A 24,655-nucleotide genomic window follows, 5' to 3' on the forward strand; every position below is an offset into this window, starting at 1 on the left:
CCCGACCCGGGAATCGAACCCAGGACCTCTTGGCCGGCAGTCGCACTAGCGACCACTCGACTAACGAGGCAGTCAGTTTTAGGTGTTACATATACTTATTTACTTTTCATCATTATATTTTGTCCTCTGCCCATCACATCGTCTTATGGAGTAAATTGAGCATCGTTATGTATTAGGTATTAAGGTATAGGTATTATTGGGACTGACGACAGGAGAGTAGTTAATAGTGTAGAGGTAAATGAAAAAAAAGTTCGAGTTTCAATATTTTATTTACTAAAGAAAAGGAATACATTTTTATCCTTTGCTAAAATATTTAGCATAATATTAATAATATTTTAATGAGAAAATGATCATAACATTTCAAACAATGAAGAGTAAAATATAAAACCTTGCTTCAGTGAGCTGTTTATTTCATATTTTGCAAATCAATGTTTTACAATCTATTCGTCTCTAGTTATAAAAAAATTGCACTCTATAAATACGGGCAGCGAATAAGGTGTAACAGTTCTATCACTGCAATTGCGTTTGCATTATTATTTATAAAACCCCTACTTAAACCTATGCCTTAAAAGAAACTAAAATTAGACTCTGTTTTAAGAGTAAAACACATTTCGCCTCATTCTAGAGTTTGTTTAGAGACAAAACACAGATTAGTCTCAAGACAGAGACTACATCTTTCATGTCGCAGGAGAAAAGAGCAAATGAAAAGGTTAGTACAAAATATGTAATGAGTTAATGAGAATGAAAAGGTAATTTATAATCATAGGTTTACAATAGATTACCAAACTATCATCAGGTATAGAAATAGTGAATTGGAATAACAGGTAATGTAGTAAGTGAATTTATCTGTAAAAATGATGACGTATACTTTATGACTACTAGTAAAATTGTACGAAGTATAACTGTAACCTTAGTACGAGTTTGTTTTACGTTTAAAGTAATCGAAACGAGAGTACGTTCAGCGCTCTGATTGGCCGGCTCGAATAAACCAACCAATCAGAGCGCCGAACGCGCTCTCGTTTCGATGTAAAGCAAACTCGTACTAAGGATACTGTTTATGAGGTTCAAAAATAAATTGATTGATCTATTCCAATATTCTTTTTCGAGTTTCTAAAGGGCGGTAACTATGCGATACTAAAGGCACACTATTAGAAACTCACTATCACTTAGCACGGAAGATAAGTGTTTAATTTTAAGCTATATTCGGCCTGTTAATTGCATAGCGGACAAAATATAGACTAAATTTAAACCAACGCTTATAAATCTGATTATGAGATAATGGTCGGTTCATGGGAAATAACGGGGTCCGTAGTACTAGAGGTGCAAATAGGTAATATAGTTAGGCACTTCCCATAGTTACTTCATGATATACCGTCTTGCGTTCCTTTATCACAAAATGCTTTATTTTTTTTTTTGCTGAGAGCGAATGGTTGGATGAAAATATAATAAACGGCTCTAAATGGTAACATTTTTTTTTCATTATTCCTACATTTCCTTAGGTAGTTATTTATTATTAATTTGTCCTACCTACATATAATTAAACATTTTGTGATAAAGAAATCTTAACGCCGTAAACACAAAATGCGCTGCCATCAATTCTAATTTTAAAATTTTTAACGTATAATTTTGAAATTAGAATTCCGAGAAAAGTTTCCAAGTAGAAAAATATTGCACGCAGCGAAACCAAACTTCCTTATTTGTTATTCGGCCTACAGTTCACTGAGCATCGTGGCATAATCTAATGTTGCACTAAGGCAATACTTATTAAACGTGAATATAATTTATTAAGGTATACTTTAACGTTCTGTAAATTCTTAACGAGTAGCGTGTCGCGTAGGTAAACTCTATACCATGTCTCAGTGAAAAGTGGCGCTTACCCGCCTGTCTTTAGAACTCATTTTCCATATTTACATAGATACTATAACATAGAATAGTTATGTGATGGATAGTTTGAGAGTAATGTGACATAACGAGTTATACCTTAACATTATATTTTAATAAAAGTTGCGGATTGTTTTTATTTAATCCAATCTGTTACTTATTCCTTTATTTCAATAAAAGTCTTCAATTTCTAACACTAAGGCTTCGAGTTTCAACCAAAATTAAGCTGTCTATTATATGCTACATTACGATACGATCTATATAATTTTCAATATATTATAAATCAATATTTACGCTTAGTACAAGAAACTTCTAGGCATGTTTATGATTACAGTTAACTTTACGAGTATAAAAAGGTGGTTCAGTAATTTAAACGTAGAAATGGTTATTGTACATTTCATCAATATTATTTTTAAGTAATACAAAAACAATTCTTAACAATTCACTTTCAAAAATGTCTTGCGCTTAAACTCTAACGCTTAAATTATTTACTCGACGAAAACTAATTACATTACAGAACTTGCTATTTACAAGTACTAGCCTCACTTACGTATGTACGTGTTAATTAATTTTCTTATTACAAACTGTGAAAATGGCAACATTGAGGTACTGATTTAGTAAAGTTAAGTGGCAACCCCACGTATAAGTCGACAACTTCAAATTGTGTCGTCAGAGGATCAATTTGTAACGAACGGACTATAAATACAATCAACATTAAATATGTAACAGGATAAATACTTTTTATACTACTTACTAAGGACTGCAAGCTTAGAGTTTAAATACATATTCACAATTTGCCATTTTCATAGCCGTACATAAATATTTTCCGAACAATTCTGCCATGTTAAAGCATCTACATTTCATACGGATTAATTAATTTAAAAAATAATCTGTGCGTTGCTTTGGTTAATTATAAAATAAGTATACAAATTGGCAGTTATATTCATATAAAATAACAACTTGATTAAGTAATTACGTCATTAGATAGCAAACACTAATATATAAATAAATAATTTACATTAAAATCATGGCATCTTTGGTATTTTATCAAATGAAATAAACTTGAGTATTATGAAGGCAATGTCGAGAATGCCCTTTTTTATTATTATGGCGTATAAAAATTATCTTTTATTTACTGCCAAATAACTCTGACAAGTTTACAATCTCCAGATCATGAGACAATGTTTTTGCACCAATCTTCGGATAATAAATTACAATTGTCAGGTTGTACTGTGACGCGGGAGATCTCACCAGAGTTCTGAAGCAATATCTATCGTGTTCTTTACATCTTGTCTACTGTAATCGCTACTCTAAAGGCGCGCTAAAGTCCGCACTAATATCAGTCAAAAGAAAAACTGAATCATTGTAGTGTACAAATTACAATCCTGCCACACACACTTAGGCACTAAGTCATTACAAATAGAATTGACATTTTCTTTACACACATTCAATTGTCAACAATGAGCGAAGGTGAGTCTGAACACTATACAATATCGGGGTCGAAAGTAATCGCTAGCTAGTTTACAAAACAATTCGTAAAGCGACCATTCAACGAGGGGATTCTAAATCCTCGCCAATTACAAAATTAGCAACAGGAACGTCTTTCGAAAAAGGATTTTTACAAACGTTTGGCCCACATTTCTGGAAAGTTAAATTTATAGAAACGACAGTAGACAAAAGGAGACGTCGTCAGTGTCACAGAATGTATGTACACAATGATCACAGTTACCGGTCTGTAACTATACAATATGGCGCACCAACAATCTAAATTGGCAATGTGGCATCACAGTGCCGCCTTAACTATATTATATGTATCTATGTATACATAAAGCTAACTCTATAACATTATCCAATAATTATCAAAACGATCTCCTAGTTATCTAAATACACCCATAAGAAGCACTTTTTAATGAATGAATAAGTCAGAACTTTACATATCATTTTATACATGGTAAATATAATTTATATCATATTTTTGTGTTTCATTATGTCATTGTTTCAACTATAATGTTTATAATCATTGTTTAAACTAGATATAGCTCGGCAACATCATGCAACACCACATAAATATTTCTCCATTTGAACATAACACTTGACATTATATATTTATAATTTGGTGACCTCAGCGGTGTTGCCCCCAATGTCGTCAAGTTATACTAACTCTAAAACTTTAGAATAAGAGAACCCTCCTTAATTTAATGACGTTATGCTAAAATAGTAGTTATGTAAAAAAGCGTCTCGTGACTCCATTGCAACTCTTCCATTTTGTCGCCAACAATGCTGGAACATGTTGGAACAACTGCAATGGTGGACACAGTTTTAAATTAACTATTCGTTAACATGTTACCAACAAAAACTTATATTTTCTCCTACATTATTTGTAAACTATGTATATTCTAAACAATCTACAATTTGTTACATTATTCATCTTATAGTTATCAATCGATAATATTGTTCCGTCTTTTAAAAAAAATACATATTTTTTTCTCACATCCTCTGACCATAGATCCGATCAATTTAGATTGTGGATAAATTACCAGTACGTATATATTTATTTTCATGGAAGAATGTTTTGTAATAGCATTTCTTTGTTATAACAATCCACATTTAAATATACATAGTACCTATTCTATGAAATTACAAATGTTTTAGAATTCAGCCATTCCGAAGTTGCGTAACGGATAACGCTCAACATGTCCAACGAACAGTACGATGCGATACGACGTACGACGTCGTCGTGTCCACAGTATTCACTACAGGGTCGGCAATAACAAAACACGTTCCATCGAACGTCACTCAGTCGAAAACGATTCGAATAACAATGTCGTTAATTTTGGAATGTCTCAATCACGCGTGTCAGTGACGTCACGGGCGCGGGAGCGGGTGGTGTCTCTATCACGTAAGGGGCGCGACGTGTGACGTCACGCGAGGGGGGCGGGGCGGCGCGCTAGTTGCGGTAGATGTAGGCGCACGGCTGCGGCGCGGGCGGCGGCGGCGTGGGGGGCCGCTCGCCCGACGGGGACGGCGACGACGACGGCGGCGACGGAGACGACGACGACCCGCCGCCACTCGCCGACGCTGACCCCGAGCCGCTGCTGCGCTGCGACACTGCCGCACAAACAATCCAACGCTTAATCCTTATCCTTGATCTAAATCATTATACTTTTGCTGATAACTAAGCAGAAGTCCAAATCTCCCTTTATCTCCAAATCCTCAATTCCTAAAAGACTATCAGCGCAGCGCCAATTGCATACCATCAGGTGATCCGCCTACTCGTATGCCATAAAAAAGCACCGAGAAGCTCAACAAAATTGGTTCTCCCGTTTAGGTCTTACGATACCCCTGACAGGCACACAAGCAGACAGACAATCATACACATCGATTAAACATATAACACCTCTCTTTTTAGAACTTAAGTAAAAAACAAGGTTGTAACTTACCCAGCGTATGGTGGTGGTGCGTATTATGTTTATGATGATGCATTTGGTCGCGCGAGTCCGCCCCGCTTGTTTCTCAGAGGTACACTTTCTTCACTGAGCGCGTGGTCGAGAAGCCATTGTCGTTGCCGCGCCTGTACCCATCGCCCTGCGGTCCGAATATTCCTGTGTTAACTGACATGCCTAGGTGAATAAGCGTGCGTGAGTTAGTCGAGTCAATGATCCGTTAACATCAAAGTTATAATGCACGTGAGATTCTCTTAAAAGAATAACAATTCACTAAAACAGTAAAATCAAAATCAAGATCAATATCAATAATATCAACGTTAACAGTCAATACAATGACTATACTAGACTAGATGATGAAAATCTCACGAACATAGTAACCGTAATGGTTAGGCAATGGAAATGACATGAAAATTAATAGTAATTATGGTTAAAAAGGTTAGTTTGATATTAAATCACAATAACGATAAAGAAATAAGAATTATGGAATCAGATGAACCATGCAGGATGGACGATAGACGATTGAAGATGAAGAAGAGCAAGGCGATGAACATAGAGTAATTGAAGTATAGAACTTACTGTAGATATATTGCAATTATAGAGTGTAGGATGTTACTAATGATACGGGAGGAAAGGGTTAATACATATAGATATAGAAGTAGTTGGTATAATTGATAGTAGAGACATGCAAATCGACGATCTTAACATAGAAGTGAAAAAAGAAGTATTTGTAGAAGAAACGAAGGTTGCTAAATACGATAAATTGTTTTTTAAACACAGAGAAGTAAGTTGCATTTGTAATAATAGACATGTTTTCATATAAATTTAGGTTCACTCATACCTGTAAAAAGGATCATACCAAGCCATGCAAGAGAATAAAAAAGAGAATAACTGACATTGACCTGATGAGAGCGAAGAGTTCCGAAGTTGTCACGACGGTACGCGTCGGGCTGGAACTGGAACAGCGTCTCGTGGTGAGGGTGGTATGGGGGGTGCTTGCGCAGCGTGGCGCGGGGAGACGCGGGCTTCGGCTGAGGAGCTAGCACTGGCTCAGCATATGTCACTTCTTCTACTTGCTGCAGGAGCTTAGGTTCTGCTTGAATCCTACAAAACAAAAAAGGTTATTATAGCAAGTATTTGCGAGTTTAAGAATGTCTTAAAACAGAACACTAATATTTTGTTATTTGTTCAGAATGTATGTAGGTAGGTAATGAGTTAGATGAAGATGAATTAGAAAATGATTTGGTGCACTGAGAAATTCATTCAAACAACAAAATACAAACCTATTAATATTCTGCCTTTGTTCAAAGTACTCATACTCAGTATCGGGGTAAGGCATATTGTCATCGTCGTCCTTCTTACACCGTCTGCCGCAAATGTACCCGGCGGCGAATCCAGCGCCTAGCGCGGCTAAAGCACCAGCTGCTACTGCTAACGCTAGAGTTTCTACTGAGTATGCAGCTGGTGGAGGATCCGCCGCAAGAACTTCAGGACCTGAAAACCAAACATCAATTACTACATCTTCTTTTATAACGAGGATAATATTCCGAAATGTGATGAAATGATAAGCATGTCTACAACGTTTTGCACCAAACAATGAAACATGTTAATAAAAGTACCTTCGTTACCTCCACCTCCTCCTTTTCCGTCTTTGTCTTGTACGATGTTGATGACTTCTCCCTTCGTCTCACCTCGGGCGTCATCGTATAGACCTGAACTGAGACCTCCTACTGCACCAGCGTCTTTACCTGGAAGTGAAAGGTTCATTAATTTTTGGCGAGTATAACTTATTTTAATCTACATATTAGGTATATAAAAATAAGTCGGGTTTTCCTTCCTGACGCTATAACTCCAGAACGCACGAACCGATTTCCATGGTTTTGCATTCGTTGGAAAGGTCTCGGACTAGCAAAGAAAATTCAGGAAAATTTCAAGACCAAAGTAGGAAAACAGGCAAAATCATTGGTGGCGAATCAGAGTTCACCGGGTTTGCTAGTTTGTTTCTAAAAGTAGCATTTACTACTACGGATAACAAAAGATAATCCTGGTACTTACTGTGAGGGCAGGCAGCATGGCTGCCGGTGCTGACGCTCTGGTAGAAGGAGTTCTCGTCCAGCCACCGACTGACTCCGTGGGAGAAGGCGCGACACCGACCCGCTTGTTTGTCCCACGCACAGTACGGGTCTTGTAACGCCACACATTCGCTGTAATGAATAATGCCATTTTAGTTTCATTTAGGTATCCAGAACAAGCACAAAATATGCTGCACTCATTAGAAATAAAGGATTTTCGAAAATTCTTACTGAATTTGGTCATGACTTAAAGATCTAAAACGAGTTTGCTGAGTCATTTAATGCTTACTTAAACTATTCTTTAGTAACGATTTTGTATGGAAAACAATTGCTAAGGACTGGGTTAAGTAACCAATAAATGACTGTGAATTAGTAAAGAGAGTTTGCTTAGTCGGCTTAACAAATCAGATACTTACGAGCAAGAACTAATCTTATCACTGGAACACCGATGTAGCCTCAAGCTGAGGACTTGTCTATCTGATACAGCGATTAGTCGAGCAGCGTCACGACCAGCTCTCGCTACTCTGAGCGCTCTGACTGGAGAACCAGCTGCGAAAGCCTGTAACTCCTCGATGACGACCGGCACCGCGCGTTTGTTGGAGTCATAGGAAACTGCGTTGATGGCTTTGATGATTTTGCCGTTGTCTGTTGAAGAAGTAGTTTTGTTAATATTGTTATTTATTTTAAAAGGGGCAAAGAGACAGTCAGTTACCATGTAAAGTCTTAGTGAATCAAGGCATGTTTAGACTCACCTGTGCCAATGAATAGGACATCATATGCTTTCCCACCAGGCGTCTTCACTTGTGGATCTACAGCTATCTGTGTAAATCGATAGCTAAAACAAATAAAGAAACATTAGTTACTGCAAATTGAACCTTAAAGCTACTTAATATTAAAGTATATTTTATGAAACTTACTGAAAACTGGTCCGTATAACGATAGGTTCTCCGAAGAAAGCTGGCACAGACTCGTCCATTAGTGCGTGTGTCTTTATGAAGTTTAGTGTCTGGTCTGGAAGCTGCCTCGAGTCATTGTGACATGTTCCTGGCCGGGGCTCCGGTACCTGGACAAAAGATTTGTTTAGTAAATTGACACACATTAGAGGAGTGGAAAGAGGCTTGTAGAGTACAGAGAAGCAAGCAGTTTTTTTTATTGGTTCAAAAACGTTGCCCCGCACTAGGATTTTCTCCTGTGTCGTAGGTGCGTTTACAAACATACAATTTCACATACACATGACACTCAGACCCAAAACAACAATTTGTGGATCACATAAAGAGTTGCTCCGTGCGGAAATCGAACCCGCTACACGTTGCACGGCAGCCAGTTGCCCAGCCAAAGCGCCAACCGTACAGTCAAAAATTAGTATTAGAAAGCAATAAGGTTAAGTGCTGCATTAAAAAATGGTTCTTAAACATATTATTGCTCAGAACTTACTTTTGCACTATTAACAGGCAACCAATTAGAGTTGATCGCGCTTTGTTCCTTGAATGTTCCTTCGAAGGTGTCAGCGATGTCTTGCATGCTGAACGCGCAGACAGCACTACCCGATATACTGTTGGGCGGGGTCGTGAATGTTCCGTAAATTAACTGCGCATTCAGACCGCCGTATACTCCTTCTATTAGCTCCGTTGTTGATTCTGAAATGGAAATTTTGCAGTGTCATTAGGATTGTTTTATTGTGCAACTAAAATTGGCTCAAGAAAATTGTATTGTATTCAATCGACAACTTATTAGGACCTACCAGATTATTGTTATTGTCAGCATTCATCTCGTAGTACTTCATGTATTTGCTGTTCGTGATGTAATGTCCCATGTCTTTTTAATAGCCGTTACATTTTTACTGGATGGAATTAATAGTATAAGAGACACTTACTGCCACACTCAGAGACATTTAATGATTACTTAAGCTATTTCTTAGTAACAATTTTGTATCGAATACAATCGCTAAGGACTGGGTTAAGTAACCATTAAATGACTCTAAGTACTGCGGTTAGCTAACAAAACTTACGTATTTCATTGAAGTAGAAGGGGAAGTCTCCAGCTACTGAGCAGTTGAGCCTGGACTTGAGGAAGGAGGTCCATCGCTGCTTGAACCGGTGAGGCCCGCCGCGGTCGTCGCGACACACTCGAGCTACGCGGGAGTATACAGCCTGGAGAGAGGTACACAAAAACAATTAGAAAAGTTGGTATATGTTAGAAACAACGTTACATAGTTCGTCTATCCCCATAAATACCTATAGAGTCGGGGGACTCTTTAGGCAATTTTTTAACTATACCATAAAATCTCATTTTTTGGTCTTTTATTCCTTTCCTTTTCACATTATTATATCAACTTATCAATTAAAAAATCAATGATATTGTTTATTTCTATAGAAGATTTGAAAGGCAAATCTTTCGTCTTTTGGAGTAATTTTATGTTTCTCAAACTACATATATGCCTTCATGTAAATAATTTGCATAGTACGAGTATGTATAACTTGAATTTAATCTGCACCAATCTAATTTAGAGATACCGATGGTATAGTAAAACCGCACTAGCAATGAATTCAGCGCTGCCTGCCGCTGTGCGCTGTGTAGCGTTGGAACGGTGACGTCGTGTCACGTCACCAGTGAGTTACTGGCGCAGTGCATACCCGCGCATATACCAGAACTGGTGGAATTAACTGTTTTCATAATAAAGTATCTTCTATGAATATTGAAACTGGACTTTTCTGGACAGGTCTAGTAGTAAGTAGATTAGGTTTGCTTTGCTTCTCTGACAGATTTAATAATTGGTAAAGGAGATTAGGTTTGCTTTGATGTTTTGCTTTTTTTTCTAAGTACTTATTGACTATTTTTGAAGTAGGTATAGTTAGAGTTGTGAAAATTCTTACCTTCCCGCAATTAATATATTCAACAGCTGTTTCTCTAAAGAAGAAGTACACGAAGTTTCCATGTACTAACGAATTCACGAAGTCCGGAGCTGGAAACACAAATTAAATAATCAATTATAAAAAAAAAAAAACAACGTCATGTCTTTTATCCCGGAAAGGGTAGGCAGAGGTGCACATAGTAATAGGGGGTGAACCTATTGCCATATACATACTGGGCGCAATACCAGACTCCGTTCTACTAGTGAGAAATTTTCGAAAAACTGTAAACAACCCAGTAATTCTTTACCCGACCCGGGAATCGAACCCGTGAACCCTTGTTGTCGCAACGTAACGAGGTAATCTATTATGTAGGTAACTAACCTACAACATATACTAACATGATTAAAGTCAAAGGATCATCATGTCAAGATTAGAGTGAATTTTAACACCCAATTAAATTAAGTGAGTGATACAAGCCCATCAGTGTTTAGTCGATAATTTCTAATACGATCATAATCGGATTTACTGATTGTTGACACGTCAAACGTCAAACGGTTGACAAGGAGTTCCCGCCATTTTGAATTCGATTATAATGGCGGATGTCAGTTTGACAGTCACATTGAGAGTCAATCGGCCGAGATATGTAAATACACATTATTAACACAAAGCATGTGTTGTGTTGTGTGTTGTGGTGTTATCACTGCGCTGGCATTTACTGCTGTTTGTAATTTGATGTTAATGAGCTGATTATTGTGATTTATTAGGCTTTTTGTAACTTTGGAGTAAATGTAGTCAACTTTTATGAAAAAGGGCAAATGAGTAGATGGTTTTAAGCAATCTGCTATGGACACCCACAACAAAAGTTTTTTTTTAAAGAAACATTGCCTCACACTATTTATTTCTCCTATGTGGTAGGTGCCTGACACCCAGACCGGAAACAACAATTTGTGGATCACACAAAGAGTTGCTCCGAGCGGGAATCGAACCCGCTACACGTTACGCGGCAGCCGGTAGCTCAGCCACCGCGTCAGCCATGCAATGATAAATATTAAAGTTCTTTGCTGGCCTTTTGGGGGATATGTGTAGTCTTGTTACGTAAGAAATACTCACCATTTAACGTCATTGAGTCGTAAGGCTCCGTTTGCAAAGGTTCTCGATATATTATCGGCTCCATACCACTGAAGTCCGCCACTGTTCCCGAATATAACTCCCCGTCTGAAAGTAAACAAAAACAAACCTTAAACCATTACATTTTAAACTTCAATATTGCTTGCTAACTGACCTCAATGCATTGTACATAGTTTTATGGTCATGTCGAACGCATTCATTTGTGGGCTTCAAATATAAAAATAAAATAAAAATGGTCGTCATTTTTATCTGCGGCTTAAAAATAACGATCAGTATCATGTTTGGACGAACAAGACCGTTTTTTCTTTTACGTAACTTAACATCAATCTACTGTTTTTGTTATTAGTCCCTTATAACAAGGGGTATGTGTATTTGTCTCATATCCAGTACTCCTAATATAAGTTTGCTTTACGTTTAAAATAATAGAAACGAGAGCTCGTTCTGCGCTCTGATTGGCCGGCTCGAATAAACCAACCATAACTATAAAACCATTACTAATCATAACCGTACTAAGGGTACAGCTATCAATTCAAAAATTCGACACAAAAATCTCAATCTTATAATACTCTAATACTTAGATAACGAAACATCTTCTATCTATCTTTTACAAATTCCATACTCATCGGTACACAGACGGAGAAGTCCCGTATAATTTTAATGAAGTTACAAATGTACTCAACATTTCCCCAGAGTAAACCTCATTGGGAAATCCCGTAATGCAGTGGTAAGTGAACAGAGTGCGTTACATACCATCAGCTCGGTACGTGTCTTGCATATGAGATGCGTGCCCGTTAATTGGCCTAATGTGTCTGTGTGAATTACCCGAATGTGCCTGCGAATTGCCCAAACGTGGCTGTGTGAATTGCCCGGGCACACACGTGTAGTATTGTGTCTAGAGGCTATAGGCTTGTCCTCTATATGAGAATCGTAATATGACTGGAGATGAGTGGGTGTGTAAAGCGTATTTCTGTTGTATCTACTGCACTGTAAATTGTATAATGTTATGTTTATATTACATTTGTTTATGAGTTCTATTTGCAGAATACCGCATAGGTCTATTCAAATAAAGCTAAGTAGGTAACTAAAACATACAAATCGCAATGAACGAACTTAACCGTCTATATTCGTGAACCTATCAACAGTACCTATCTAATTGATCCCTCATTCTATTCAATACAACTAAAACTAATTAGACTGAGTGAGCCTATGTAGGTACAGATCAAGTCTAGCTGCGTATTCGAGCACTAATTTGATTAACTAGATAACAATACAGTGTCTCTGTTACAAATGGACCGGCTCCATTTCCCTTGAGGGTCGTAAAAGGCGATAAGGGTGGAGTAGGTAGTACCTGTGTTTATTTGAGACAAGGTACTGGCAACACTAGTGCAGATGCGTTGGACATTGTGTGCTGTAAGATCGTACGTCGCTTCAATTTATGGGAAGGCCTGTTTAAAGCCTGTGTGGCTTTGTCCCCAGAGAATGTTGAGGCTTGATTATTCTAACAATACACTATAGTACTATGTGGGGACTGAGAACTGTTGGTTTGGTTCATAGGTGTGTTACAGTAATGTGGCTCTGATGTTCAATAGTCTCAATTTACACTCATATTAATTACCTTAATGTAGTCGTGCCTTTTTGAACTCGTTACTATTTCCCCATTCGTTTTTTTTTGAGCAGTCTTTGTTCGTCACTACAAAACCTTTTACTCAAAACTGTTATGTGAGCTTCCTGGACATAGAATATTGAATGGAACCTTTGACACGGCGGCCCATTGAAATGTTCGTGGAATTTGAGAGGAGACGCGTGTCACATCTAACGAACATGCACACGTATTGTACACAGTATAAAATTCGTCAAAGCTTTCAAAGGCAGGCTGCCAACACGGATCCATATTAATTGAGAACCGAGATCTATAGCTCGGCTAAACAATTCATTTCCCTGTCCAATCAAAACATGAGGCCGTTCAATATTTACCGCAGCATCAGCACCAAGACAATGAGCATTTAGCACAATAGTTAAGTCCGTCGCAATCTCCGACCGGACACGATCGCCGGGAATTGTACCCGCCTACCTACAGCTGCACTACACTATCAGCAAAATTACGACACGGAAGTTAGCAACACATATATATTAGGTGCTAGCCTAAGACCGGCTGCCGGTGAGCCGGCCACTGCTCCCCAGGGCGTCGGTGCACTTAATTGGACCAGATCAATAGGAGATAACTAACCGAGTCCGCACAACGTAATGCATCCACGTTCCATGTGTGTGTGAACAAAAAATATATCTACGTACTGTGCCAGCTGTGTTGGTAAGTGGTCACTTTGACGCACACACCCGTATACATTCTTTTGCTCACATTTTTATACAAAAGTTTCGTTTACATCGGCGGAGTTGTGTGTGTGTTTCACCGAAATGTGTACACAGAGGACGAGCTACCTATAACAAGGTAACGTTTGCGTGAATGACCGAATTGCTGAACATAACATGAGGACAATTTAAAAAAGTTGCCGGCACAAATGTGTAAAAGTTAGCCCCAGTTTTATATGAAATAATATAACAAACTGGCAACTGTGCTTTTGTTGAATTCAATTAATGTAAACGTTTTACTCTCTTCTTTTTTGTGCGTTTAACGTCCGACGACAAACCGTGGACAGGGTTTTTAATTACTCGCATGAATTTTGAAGTGGTTTTTTTAACGTGTTTTAAATAACCGGTCATACATACATTATGAATTCCTTTTAATTTTAAAGCCAGCATGGGCACATAGGCGTCTGAAATTGAATTTAGACAAGTGCCTCTTTGTTACGTCAAAAAGAAAATGTTCTACGTTTAAACAAGTTAACTAAGGCTGTAAAAAGCATCCCCTTTGCCTGTTGTTCATATAATAAAAACAAGACTGCCGTGTGACCACAGATAACACAAGTTGCGACGATAGTTTTGTTGCGTGTTATAAATGGGTGTGAATTTGCAAGGGGATGCTTTAATGCAAAGAAAATTGCACAAAGGGACAGGGTGACGGTAATTGATGGTTCAGCACCATAGGATACTGTTTGTAGGGGGATTTGTATTGTAACCATGGCAACACAGTGGATTTTATGTCACGTTGACGGATAACAAGACTTGTTTATTGAATCAAGACAAAAGATATTAGAATTTAAACGTATTACAATCAATACTAAGTTGGTTACATTTTTCTTATTTGTTGGGCAATTCCGATAACTACAAAACAGATTTTGCGTAGGTATTATACTTATTTTTTTTAATTCTAGGTGATTTCAATGTTATGTGTACTTATGAATATATCCTAAAGCTTACTGTTCTCGTATTATATTACTGTTTTTTATTTTCATGTATGCTTATCAGCACAAACAGTTCATGCTAAAATGAACCCTATACAAAAGTAACAAAGGTTACTATTACCAGTAAGGACTGAACATTATGTATATACAAATTGTAGATCCCAAATTAATTTCTGAATACCTTTCTCAGTTCTAAGGCACAGTAAATATATTTTTTTCACAAAGGTTTTGTTAAAAAACCGTCGATTGTTTGTTTAGGATAATCTCTTGTCCTCTACAACATGTTTTGTCTGGAGTACAATGGAGTAGGTAGATATTAAGGTACTTATAACTGTGCTGAAACATGAAGTACGGGTACTTTACTGAAGTCATTCTAGAAGATTTTTTTTACTGGTAATACATAGATAGGCGCTTGACCGCTATCTCGCCTGATGGTAAGCGCCGATGCGGCTTACATTGAAGCATCTTGCACATAAGCAACCTATTCACTCGAGATTTGAAGACACCAAGGATTCACCGTTCAGGAAACAGACTCTGGCAAAGCATTCCACTTATTTGCTATTCGCACAAGACGCAAACTTGAAGCAATTGCCTTCTCACACAATCACTGTTCAGTCTTATTATTAAAATACTCGACGGAATCTAGACCGACATTTTAAGCTAACAAAGCAGGATTATTTAGGGATGAATCATTAGGTTTTTTGTAATTATTTACCGCGTAATCCTATCTTAGTTTAGAGGGATTACGATCACGCCCATTTAGTCAATGTTGTTATTAGATTTTAGTTAACAGATAGCTAATCGGTTTTTAGATGAAATTCTTAGTTTCTCTTTGACGTTTTCCGAGAATTAAGTAGTTAGGTACGGTTGATTTATCTATGGATTAGCGAGTTAGGTAATTATGGCAGGGTCGTCATGAAGTGTTCGTCATCGGGAATATTAAATAGAATACGTGTATGCAGTACGGGTCTGGGTGCCATTACGACTATGTAAACTAAAGTGTATACATTTGTAAACGCTACACCACGATTTTAACAGGAAAAATCTTCGAGTTTTATAAGTGAACGTGTAGAAATCAAGTTTATGTTTTGTAGTTTAAAACCGAGACAATAAACTTGGATCGTATACATTGGAAGATAGGTTTTACCTGTTCCAATAATTCCATTTCAACATCAATGAATGTAATTTTCAACCAAAGCAAATCATAAAGGCTTAAATTTGGGCTTAGTAAGCTAAGTTCCTAGATATTTATGCACTACTGCAAAGGATAAATTCGGAATATGCTTGTTTCAGGTATTATCTTGCACCTGGGGCTTTGTTGCTGTTCAGTACATTTCGAACCTCTAAAATATTATGTAGGCTTGGCAATGATGATTCAGAAATGTGCGAATATTGTTCGTATTTAGTCTGGCTTTTCGGTGCAGGCTGGTTTCTGTTTACACTTCATATTTGTTCCTAATACAGAGGAGGTGTAATTACTGTATTTTTGTTAAGACATGTTTACTATATTGTGTGTAAAGTACAACTAGACTTTGATACAGTTGGAAAGGAGATGGCCAAATGACTGACCCAGGCATAACAAGAATACGAATTTCACGCTAACCCGTATCATTTAAATATTCACTTATGAATTATTTTGTGTTTAACTAATTCTTATAACTTGGTGAACAAAAATTAACAAAAATAAGTTTCATAATTGATTTTTTTCTGTTGTGGTTTGACATGACAACACGGAAGTAAGTACTGCAAGCTATTATTAGGACATTAGTTTCCCCGAAAATCAATTCGAAATAATTAAACGAACATCAATTTTTAATAACGGTAATATAATGACTTTTTTCTGAAACCAAATAATTGTAAATGTTTTGATCGACACAAAATATATATTTTGTATAAGATTGCACAATCTTACTATATATTTTGTGTCTGTCCTTGGTTACTTTGTGTTCATTATCTAGTATAAGCAGAACTGTTTACCTATCTACCTCATATATAAATAACTTTCGGCTTAGGTACCTCAAAACGCCTTGGAAAAGTTCAGAGCAATGTTATATTTTGAAGTTTTTGTAACGTTGTTTGACGTAGGAGCGCTACTTTATTTTCAGGATTGCGCAGATATGCCAAGTTTCTGGACCTTCTTAACTACAAAATATCAATCTTTAATTATGCGGCTTTATTTATTGCTAGGTACCATATTTATTCAATATTTATTTGTACGGGTTACGACGTCCATACTTTGGTTTAGCCATGTCCTTTTCAATATTTTTAAAAGTACGTCAATGTTTTGCTAATCTAATCTGCAACCTTAATTTACAACATTTTAAGCGATTAGGTAGTTTTCCCATCACGTATTGTATAGTTAATTGTGAATAATACAATGATTTACAGCCTTCTATCCAGCATTTGTCAAAATGCTCACAAATATAATCTTTATATGTAAAAATCAATTGCTGTTCGTTAGTCTCGTTAAAACTCGAGAACGGTTCGACTGATTTAGGACTTTATGGTCACGAATTATTTGTTGAAGTCCAGGGAAGGTTTAAAAAGTGAGGAAAAATAAGTTTGCCGGGTCAGTTAGTTTTATTTTAAGAAAATGATTAAGGTTTTCCTTTTTCTTATAAGGTGGTACATAATCTTGAACAATGCAAACAATACGTTAGACTACGCAATAATACGCGTGGTATTCAGAACATCGGAACTTGCGTATTATTGTTTATCATAATATAAGGCGTATCGCGTATTGTTCTATTTTCGACTCCATCTTGAAATATAGGAGGCCATTGTGAAGTGTATTCGGACGAAAGTTCTATACTTTGTGAAGTTTTCAAGGGTTTAAATTAATAATAATATTGGTTTTGTATAATAGGTACTGGTAGATATTTGTAATGAATCTTTTAAAAGTATCTGACATTTAAAGTCAGTAAGAGTCTGACACTCCCTCTCTCCTCACCCAAAGCGGGAGAAGTCTTCAGATGATTTTCCCCTCTTATAAAAAAAGTAATGTCTCGTAAAAATGAATCCATTTACGATAGTCTAACTATTAATACATCGAAGGATACGTATAGCTGGCAGCTTATACTTATTTTCAAGTACAATACAAAGCATGAACAAAAAACAGTAGCTACAATAACCGCTTGCCCGCAGAATAAAAGTCCTTGTTAGCAACCAAATCGCGTCATACATATAATCCTAACTATTTCTATAACACGTACGTACGTATGTACAGCAGTCACGTCATAATCCACTCGTACACCTATTGAGAGAACCTCTTTACAATGCAACAATGAGTGGCCATTGTACGCCGTCAGACTGTGAAAGTGGGTTCAATCGTTATGAAAGAGATTTTCCCTTTTTTTCCTAATTTCCTGACAATAGACGACCATGGGGTTCCTTAGCATATGTGACCCTGTTACCGGGAAGGGTTTTTGCGACTCTATATATGTTCTTAGTCTGATAACAAGCCTTTGTTATGTTTCCAGTATCTTGCTTATTGGGAAGTTCTTCGTCGGAGCGATTTTTGAGGGGAAATGTAGATTGGATGTTGGTATAACACCCTCAGGAGATGCTGCGCGATTAATGATACGCTGTGCACTCCACACCTGGGGTTTATCGAAATCGATTGTGATTTGTACAGAGGGTGATGTTTTTAAGTAGTTTTTCCCGTAACGCTTAAGGGGGCTACAAAATAGTATATCGACGGTTAAAAGGAAATAGGGTATAAGCGACAAAAAATGAAATGTTCAGGAGAGCCGTTTAAACTCGTCGGTCGTCGAAAGAATACTAGGAAAATGTTTTTTTTTTTGCTAGGGTGTAAACGCCAAAAATGTCATCGTAGAGCCATGAGAGTAAGCGCATTCGAAAGAGCGGAATATTTTACGTAGGATAGCATAATAAACTCATTTTTGACCAAAATGTCGCTTATACCCTATTTCCTTTTAACCGTCGATATGTATTACATGAACGTCTTAAAGTAAGTATTAACAATTCAATGTTCAATTACCATATCAAAATATGACTTCTTGTAAACCAACCATTGCACAGATTATGCACTTCCCAACATTAATCTTGAGCTACACATAGACAATATTAGGCCTAGGACATACAAGACAACTAATTGCAGAATACAGTGTAACATGACCGTCGTTGTGTACCATTAACGAGCATGGTAATGCTTAGAAACCCGCTCGACTGTGACACCTCTAAGATATATCGTAAGATAAGTCATGTGTGTATTGTGCGATGTGCATTTGTAAATTGGATTAAGAACTTAATCGTGTTTACGCGATTATTGCGGCTATATTGTCAAGGGTGTTATGTAGACTGTTGATGGAAAGTTGTATGTAAAAATGTGGAATATATCATGTCGCTTCATTCTTTAGTATTTCGAAGCTAATCAGGTTGTCCATCAGTTTACTTTTTTGTAATTAGTCTGAGTTTGTAATTAATGGAATATAGTGAGCGTATTTTGCGAATGAATTAATTGAGCAAAATGTAAAAATAAATTTCAATTATTTAAATAAAAAAGTTTATCCACATACGAATGCTTTATAGTTGTGACCATTATAATCACCAGCCTGACCAAAAACTACAACATTTCCTCTGACAGATAAAAAAATTGTTCCGAATTTAAAATTTAAAATATTCCAGTGTCGTGCTAATTGGTAGGTAGGGTTGCCAGGCAATTTGCTGCCAGTGTTACACAGGCTGGTTTTACCTCAAACTTATCTTTTAAATTCTACGCTAAAATTAACACAGGTTTTAATAGGATAGATGTTTATCTAGGCTATGTTATTAGGGTCAGGCTCACTCAGGCTGCTAGCTAGGTATTCTATACTGTCCCTCTTATGTCGGTCTCTCACCATTTACTAGGTACTCTAGCCCTCTTGTTTGTTCAAATAACTGCTTTTGTTTTTTAGAATGAGTTTAGTTATTGGAACATTTTCGAGTATAGTGTCGTTATTTTGAAATCGGATAAACTCACTTCATTTGCGATAGTATATATTATACGCCCGAATACTGAAATGCTACTCAATTTTAAGTTAAGTGCAATCTCTGTCATTTTGTAAAGAATTGATAGGGACAGAACTAGTTTTGAGAGCGTCTTAAAATTGAGTAACGTTTGAGTATTTGGACAATAGTCTAGCCACACCATTTGCTAAAGTATTGTAAACCTAAACACTTTATAAATAGGGTTTAAAATCGAATAACTTTTAACTTACCCGCGTAAACGGCGGTGGAATTATGTTCAGGGTCGTACGGGCATACAGCTTGCCCTGACTTCTCTCGCTCCATGTGGTAGGAGTCTCGTTGGACGCTGTACTCTCTACAGAAGGGTCTGAAGCTGTTGGTGCCGCAGACCAGCAGTCTACCAGGACCGAGGGACACCAGCACTCGTATGTAGTTTTGGCAGCTCTCCTGTGGAACGAAAAAAAGTTTTGTTGAGTTTTTAGATAAACATTATTCTATCTAGAAAAAGTAAAGTAAAAATCTTTTTAAAGTGACATTTGGACATAATCTCTAAAGGTTACGACTATTGTTTGTGTATTTTAAAGTTTGTAAACGCAAAAATAAGATAATTCTAATAACACCAAATTGAATAAAAAAATATAATAATATTTTTTTAATACATCCATACTCTAGTCGCCACAGATCAAAAAAAAAAAACAAATTCTAAACGAATTCTAAATTCGAAAATTAATCCAATCCCGGCGTAAGGGAGAATGTTGCCAGTTGGCAGTTGCCAGTAAAATTAAGTCCAAGTAAATCTATCTGCGAGCAGGTATATCGGCGATATAGTTCGGTAATATGATTGCATTTGCATTTCCATGAGCCTCCAGATGTACGGCCCGTAATCCTATTCTGCAGCAATGGGATCCGAACACACTGTCAGAGCCGCCATTTTGTATAACTAGTTGGACTACCAACGCTTTCGTAGGCTTGATGGGCGGGAACATTTTAGTGAAAGATGCAACACTACATTTTTGATCTTCTTTTTTAAGAGAAAACGAGCGTTAATGTTTTGTTGTTGTGGTTGAAATTAGCTTGTATTTTATTTTACACATTAATTTGAATAAAACAATCGATTCATGTGGGCCGGATAATTTTGCTGAAGGATGCAACACTAGATTTTTGATTCTTCTTTTTTAAGGAAAAAGGAACGTTAATGTTTGGTTGTTGTGGTTTAAATTAGCTTGTATTTTATTTTACACATCTATATATTAATACGTGATGCAAAAACTTTGGACCGCTTTTTACGAAAATTGCACGGACGTAGGAGCATAAAATTTGGTACACTTATAGTTTATGTGTAGGAGAAGTACAGAACGCTAATATTTATCAAAAAATAATGCTTATAAAGTACATTAAATCAATAAATAAAACATTACACACACATGCATAGTATAATCTGATCGTATTTGACAAAACGTCAAAATCGATAGACATTGCGATGATATTTTCACGTCTCATATGAATAGAGTTTTATAAAAGAGTTTGTTTGAGTTTGAGTTAAATAAAAATTATCCTTGAACGTATGTTAAGTGGTATTGTAAATTAAATCGTATATGGTCGAATTTCGACCACTAGGCGACCACTAGTTTGAATAAATCTATCGTTTTAGGAGTTTGTTCATACTATTTTGTTTTATGTATAAGTTTTCACTACAACTAAACACGTAAATGTGAATATAATGCATGCGGGATTTCATAAAAATCATAAAAAATATTCTAGTTATAAAAAACTTCACGAGTAATTCAAAAATATCTAAAACTTTTTGAGTGGGAGAGAGATTTTATCATTGAAATTTAAAGAGCGTTCGTACTGACTGTAAATCTACCGTTTTGAGTTTTATTTTAATAGTTTTATGGTTGAAGTTTATTAGTGACCCGGTACTTGGTACTCGGTGCTCTAGCCGTGCTTTACGTGATCATATTTTATGCAGATAAAGAGGGGGCAGAGGACTAGGAGAGGTACGAGGTAGATATACTGAATTGCACTTGAGGTAAAGTCTACATTTCGAAAGGTCTTTGTTATTGTACGAAAAAAATATCCGTGTTTTTTTAAAATAAAAATTGTTGAACTTAATATGTAAATAAAACAACATCTTTATTTACGTTTTTAAAGGATAAACAGGAATTTTTATATTATACATAATAGTTTGTGTTTTTGAAACAATGAAACAGTGAATTTGTTTTTGCAAAAGGGCACTTTTACACGTCAAAAAATGTTGAGTAGGATTGACTCCATCTAAGGGAAAGAAATAAAAAGATACATATTTAAGAGTCATAGTAGGTTGTTGGTGAGGTATTTAACAGTCATAGTCATAGTAGGTGTGTGAGTATACACGTATTTATGTATAATCGACCTATAATAACTAACACCTACCTAAACACAATGTAAGTGAGTCACTTGGAAGCGTCAACAGTGCCTAATCTGAATGGATCTACATAAGTTGGCTGAAACTAATGCATTGCTGAACAATATTATTATGCTAGCTTACTCTAGCTTAAGTTATTGACTTACATCTATAACTGTTATGTCTGACTATTCGATCGTGTGATGTCATTTGTGATTGGTTAAATAAGTATCTAATATCTATAGTTGGGCTATTACAAACGTGTGAATTGACAGTTTGCATGTTTGTAATGTCCCAATTGTAGGCACTTTGTTACTGTAAAATGGTGATATAAGTATCCAATAGGCAGGTTTATCTGGAGCTGCAGACTGCCTAACGGTTTACTGGAGCTTCGGGTCGAAAAGCAGGAGTAGGAACGGGGTGGTTTTTAGTCGGTAAGAGTCTGACACCTCTCCCGTTCCTTCTCTTGCTTTGAGCCGGAGCCCCTATAACCTTGTCCGCAGCTCCGGATTAAATCAATGTGCTTAGTGTAAAATTATGTTTTACAACAGAATCCATTAGTAAACTCTAAGAAATCTATAACAAACTGTGTCAATAAAGGTATTTACGACTTGTAAAGATTTTTTATTAATAAACTAACAACAAAAACATAAAACAATAACGACGTATTTTTTATCATTATTAGCGAAAAAAGACATAAAAAAATCACTAGAACATAACATAAAGAAATAGAGCTCAACCGTAATGAGATTTGTATGAAATCTCATGTTGTTATAGGTAGTATGTGTAGATAGTTGTGGAAGTTTCTGGAAGCGTGGATAGAGCCCGTTGTCCGCAGTCGGTGCCGTCAGCTGCGACCATTTCGTTACGAGGCCCATCCTACGCCACGCATTCCGCAATACCGTGTAGGGTTGCTGCTCTTGGACTATAAAACTAGTTACATTACATGTATCGGAGGATAGCATGTACAAAAGTGTGAATGCTGTATAAGAAACTAAAGTAGAATTCGAACTGATTACCAGAATTGGAAAGTGTGAAATATTTTCTTCATTATTCGTATTATTACTTGGGATATGTTTTTAAATTCTGATAGCCGAAACTTATATAGAATCTTTAACCGACGCAAAATTACTTTTGGTCAGTGGTCAGTCAGTGTTACTCAGTCCAAGCAAGCGTGGGCGACACCCCTAATCCTCCATTATGTGCGTTACACTACCGAGACCAGGAGCTTTGTTGAGTTCGCATTTCGATTCGCACACTACCCTCACTTGACCAGTTACTTTCTCATTCAGAGCACTCTAGGCTGAATACGTAAGCGAATAAATCTAGGATAAAACACGCCCTGTTTGCTCTAGGATTAGAGCTAATTGTAAATACAGGCTGGATGTAATCGGATTTAGCGCATTGAAGCTATAATCCGTAAGAGTGATGGATACATCGACGGTTAAACTTTAAATTGGGCTAATGAAATTGCGAATAATGCTACACCAATTATTTTACGATAAAATTATTCTGAACGTGCAGTTTTCCAAACATGTACATAGTAAAGTGATGGAAGTTTAAACATTTGGCTTTTGCAAAGCGAAAAATACACGAAAATCAAACGAACAACTCGACTGATGTATTCCACTTTGCACCTACATAATCTAATTCAGAATGTTACTAGAATTCTCTCGAAGACGGAACTCAACAAATCTGTTTAGGAGCCGATGGCAGTCGGCTCACGTCGGCGGCAGTTCGAGACCAAGTAAAATGGCGTGCAGTTCCACGGACCAGGCTTGCCTTGCTTGCTATTGGAGCATGAATTTGCGACGTCCCGCGAGCGCTGAGCAATCAACTGAGAGACGAACCTTCGGGACGTAAAAAGAACAAACACACACACGCTTTGTTTGTGGTCAACGTACTCTAGGAAAATTTTAAACGACGTTTTTTTTGTGAATAGACAACAGATGTGAATGTTAGTTTTCTATTTTACTGTCATTTTCTATTCACGTAGCTCCTAGAAATCTACCAATGTGTTTGACTTGAGATGTTTGTCTGTAAGCTAACAAAATAATTGAACAACATATTTTTCCGCTTTAAAACTAGTAGTTAAAAACATGTTTGTTTCACGCGAAAATCGATCTTAAAAACAACACGCTTGTTTTCCACAAAAGCATTCATAAGTAAACTTGTACAAACTTTCACGTATTCTATTGAAAAATAAACCAATAAGTTCTATTTTATAGATTGCACTTTAAGTAGTAGTCTACAAAAATAATTCGTGTTATTTCACCATTGTTGAACTAGTGTCTGTTATCCTAATTGGGATTTTCATTAGCAGTTTTACGTTTACGTTTATATGTAGGTTTGTGCGTGATAATCTCAGGTTTAGTTGAACCGATTTTGATGCGGTTTTCGACAGTGTTTTTCAGATTTAGGAGAAGGTGTAAGGTATATTATCTGACTTTAAAATGGAAAAACGTTCTTTAACACGCATTTTACGTACAATCCGCGATTAGTTAAAATTTAAAATTTGATCTTTTTAAACGTACTTTTAGAATTATTATTTATATACATGGAGTAACGTAAAAGTATACTCAATGAAACTTCTACTCGTATTTAATAAGCTGGTTTCAAATGCCTA

The 24,655-nt window shown here is 36.6% G+C and overlaps 1 protein-coding gene across 5 annotated transcripts in view; it reads right to left on the bottom strand.

Moving 5' to 3' along the window:
- Positions 1–250: 250 nt before the first annotated feature.
- Positions 251–24,655, bottom strand: part of LOC118265860 (semaphorin-1A) — a 337,918-nt gene continuing 313,513 nt past the window's right edge. The window contains exons 4-17 of one of the 5 annotated variants that reach the window (XM_050695142.1): positions 19,895–20,090; positions 11,359–11,463; positions 10,270–10,358; positions 9,405–9,546; positions 8,831–9,033; positions 8,314–8,459; positions 8,149–8,231; positions 7,813–8,041; positions 7,380–7,528; positions 6,953–7,072; positions 6,608–6,818; positions 6,227–6,428; positions 5,322–5,501; positions 251–4,989 (exon numbers count right to left, since the gene is read on the bottom strand). In XM_050695142.1, coding sequence (XP_050551099.1) covers positions 5,412–5,501; positions 6,227–6,428; positions 6,608–6,818; positions 6,953–7,072; positions 7,380–7,528; positions 7,813–8,041; positions 8,149–8,231; positions 8,314–8,459; positions 8,831–9,033; positions 9,405–9,546; positions 10,270–10,358; positions 11,359–11,463; positions 19,895–20,090 — 1,965 coding nt within the window. In that variant the 3' untranslated portion in view covers positions 251–4,989; positions 5,322–5,411. Of the gene's footprint in view, positions 4,990–5,321; positions 5,502–6,220; positions 6,429–6,607; positions 6,819–6,943; positions 7,073–7,379; positions 7,529–7,812; positions 8,042–8,148; positions 8,232–8,313; positions 8,460–8,830; positions 9,034–9,404; positions 9,547–10,269; positions 10,359–11,358; positions 11,464–19,894; positions 20,091–24,655 lie in introns of all 5 variants that reach the window. The other 4 variants (XM_050695145.1, XM_050695140.1, XM_050695143.1 and 1 more) reach the window with 4 other exon arrangements.

The sequence above is a fragment of the Spodoptera frugiperda genome, chromosome 7, assembly GCF_023101765.2.
Source record: "Spodoptera frugiperda isolate SF20-4 chromosome 7, AGI-APGP_CSIRO_Sfru_2.0, whole genome shotgun sequence".
Classification (NCBI taxonomy): Eukaryota; Metazoa; Arthropoda; class Insecta; order Lepidoptera; family Noctuidae; genus Spodoptera; species Spodoptera frugiperda.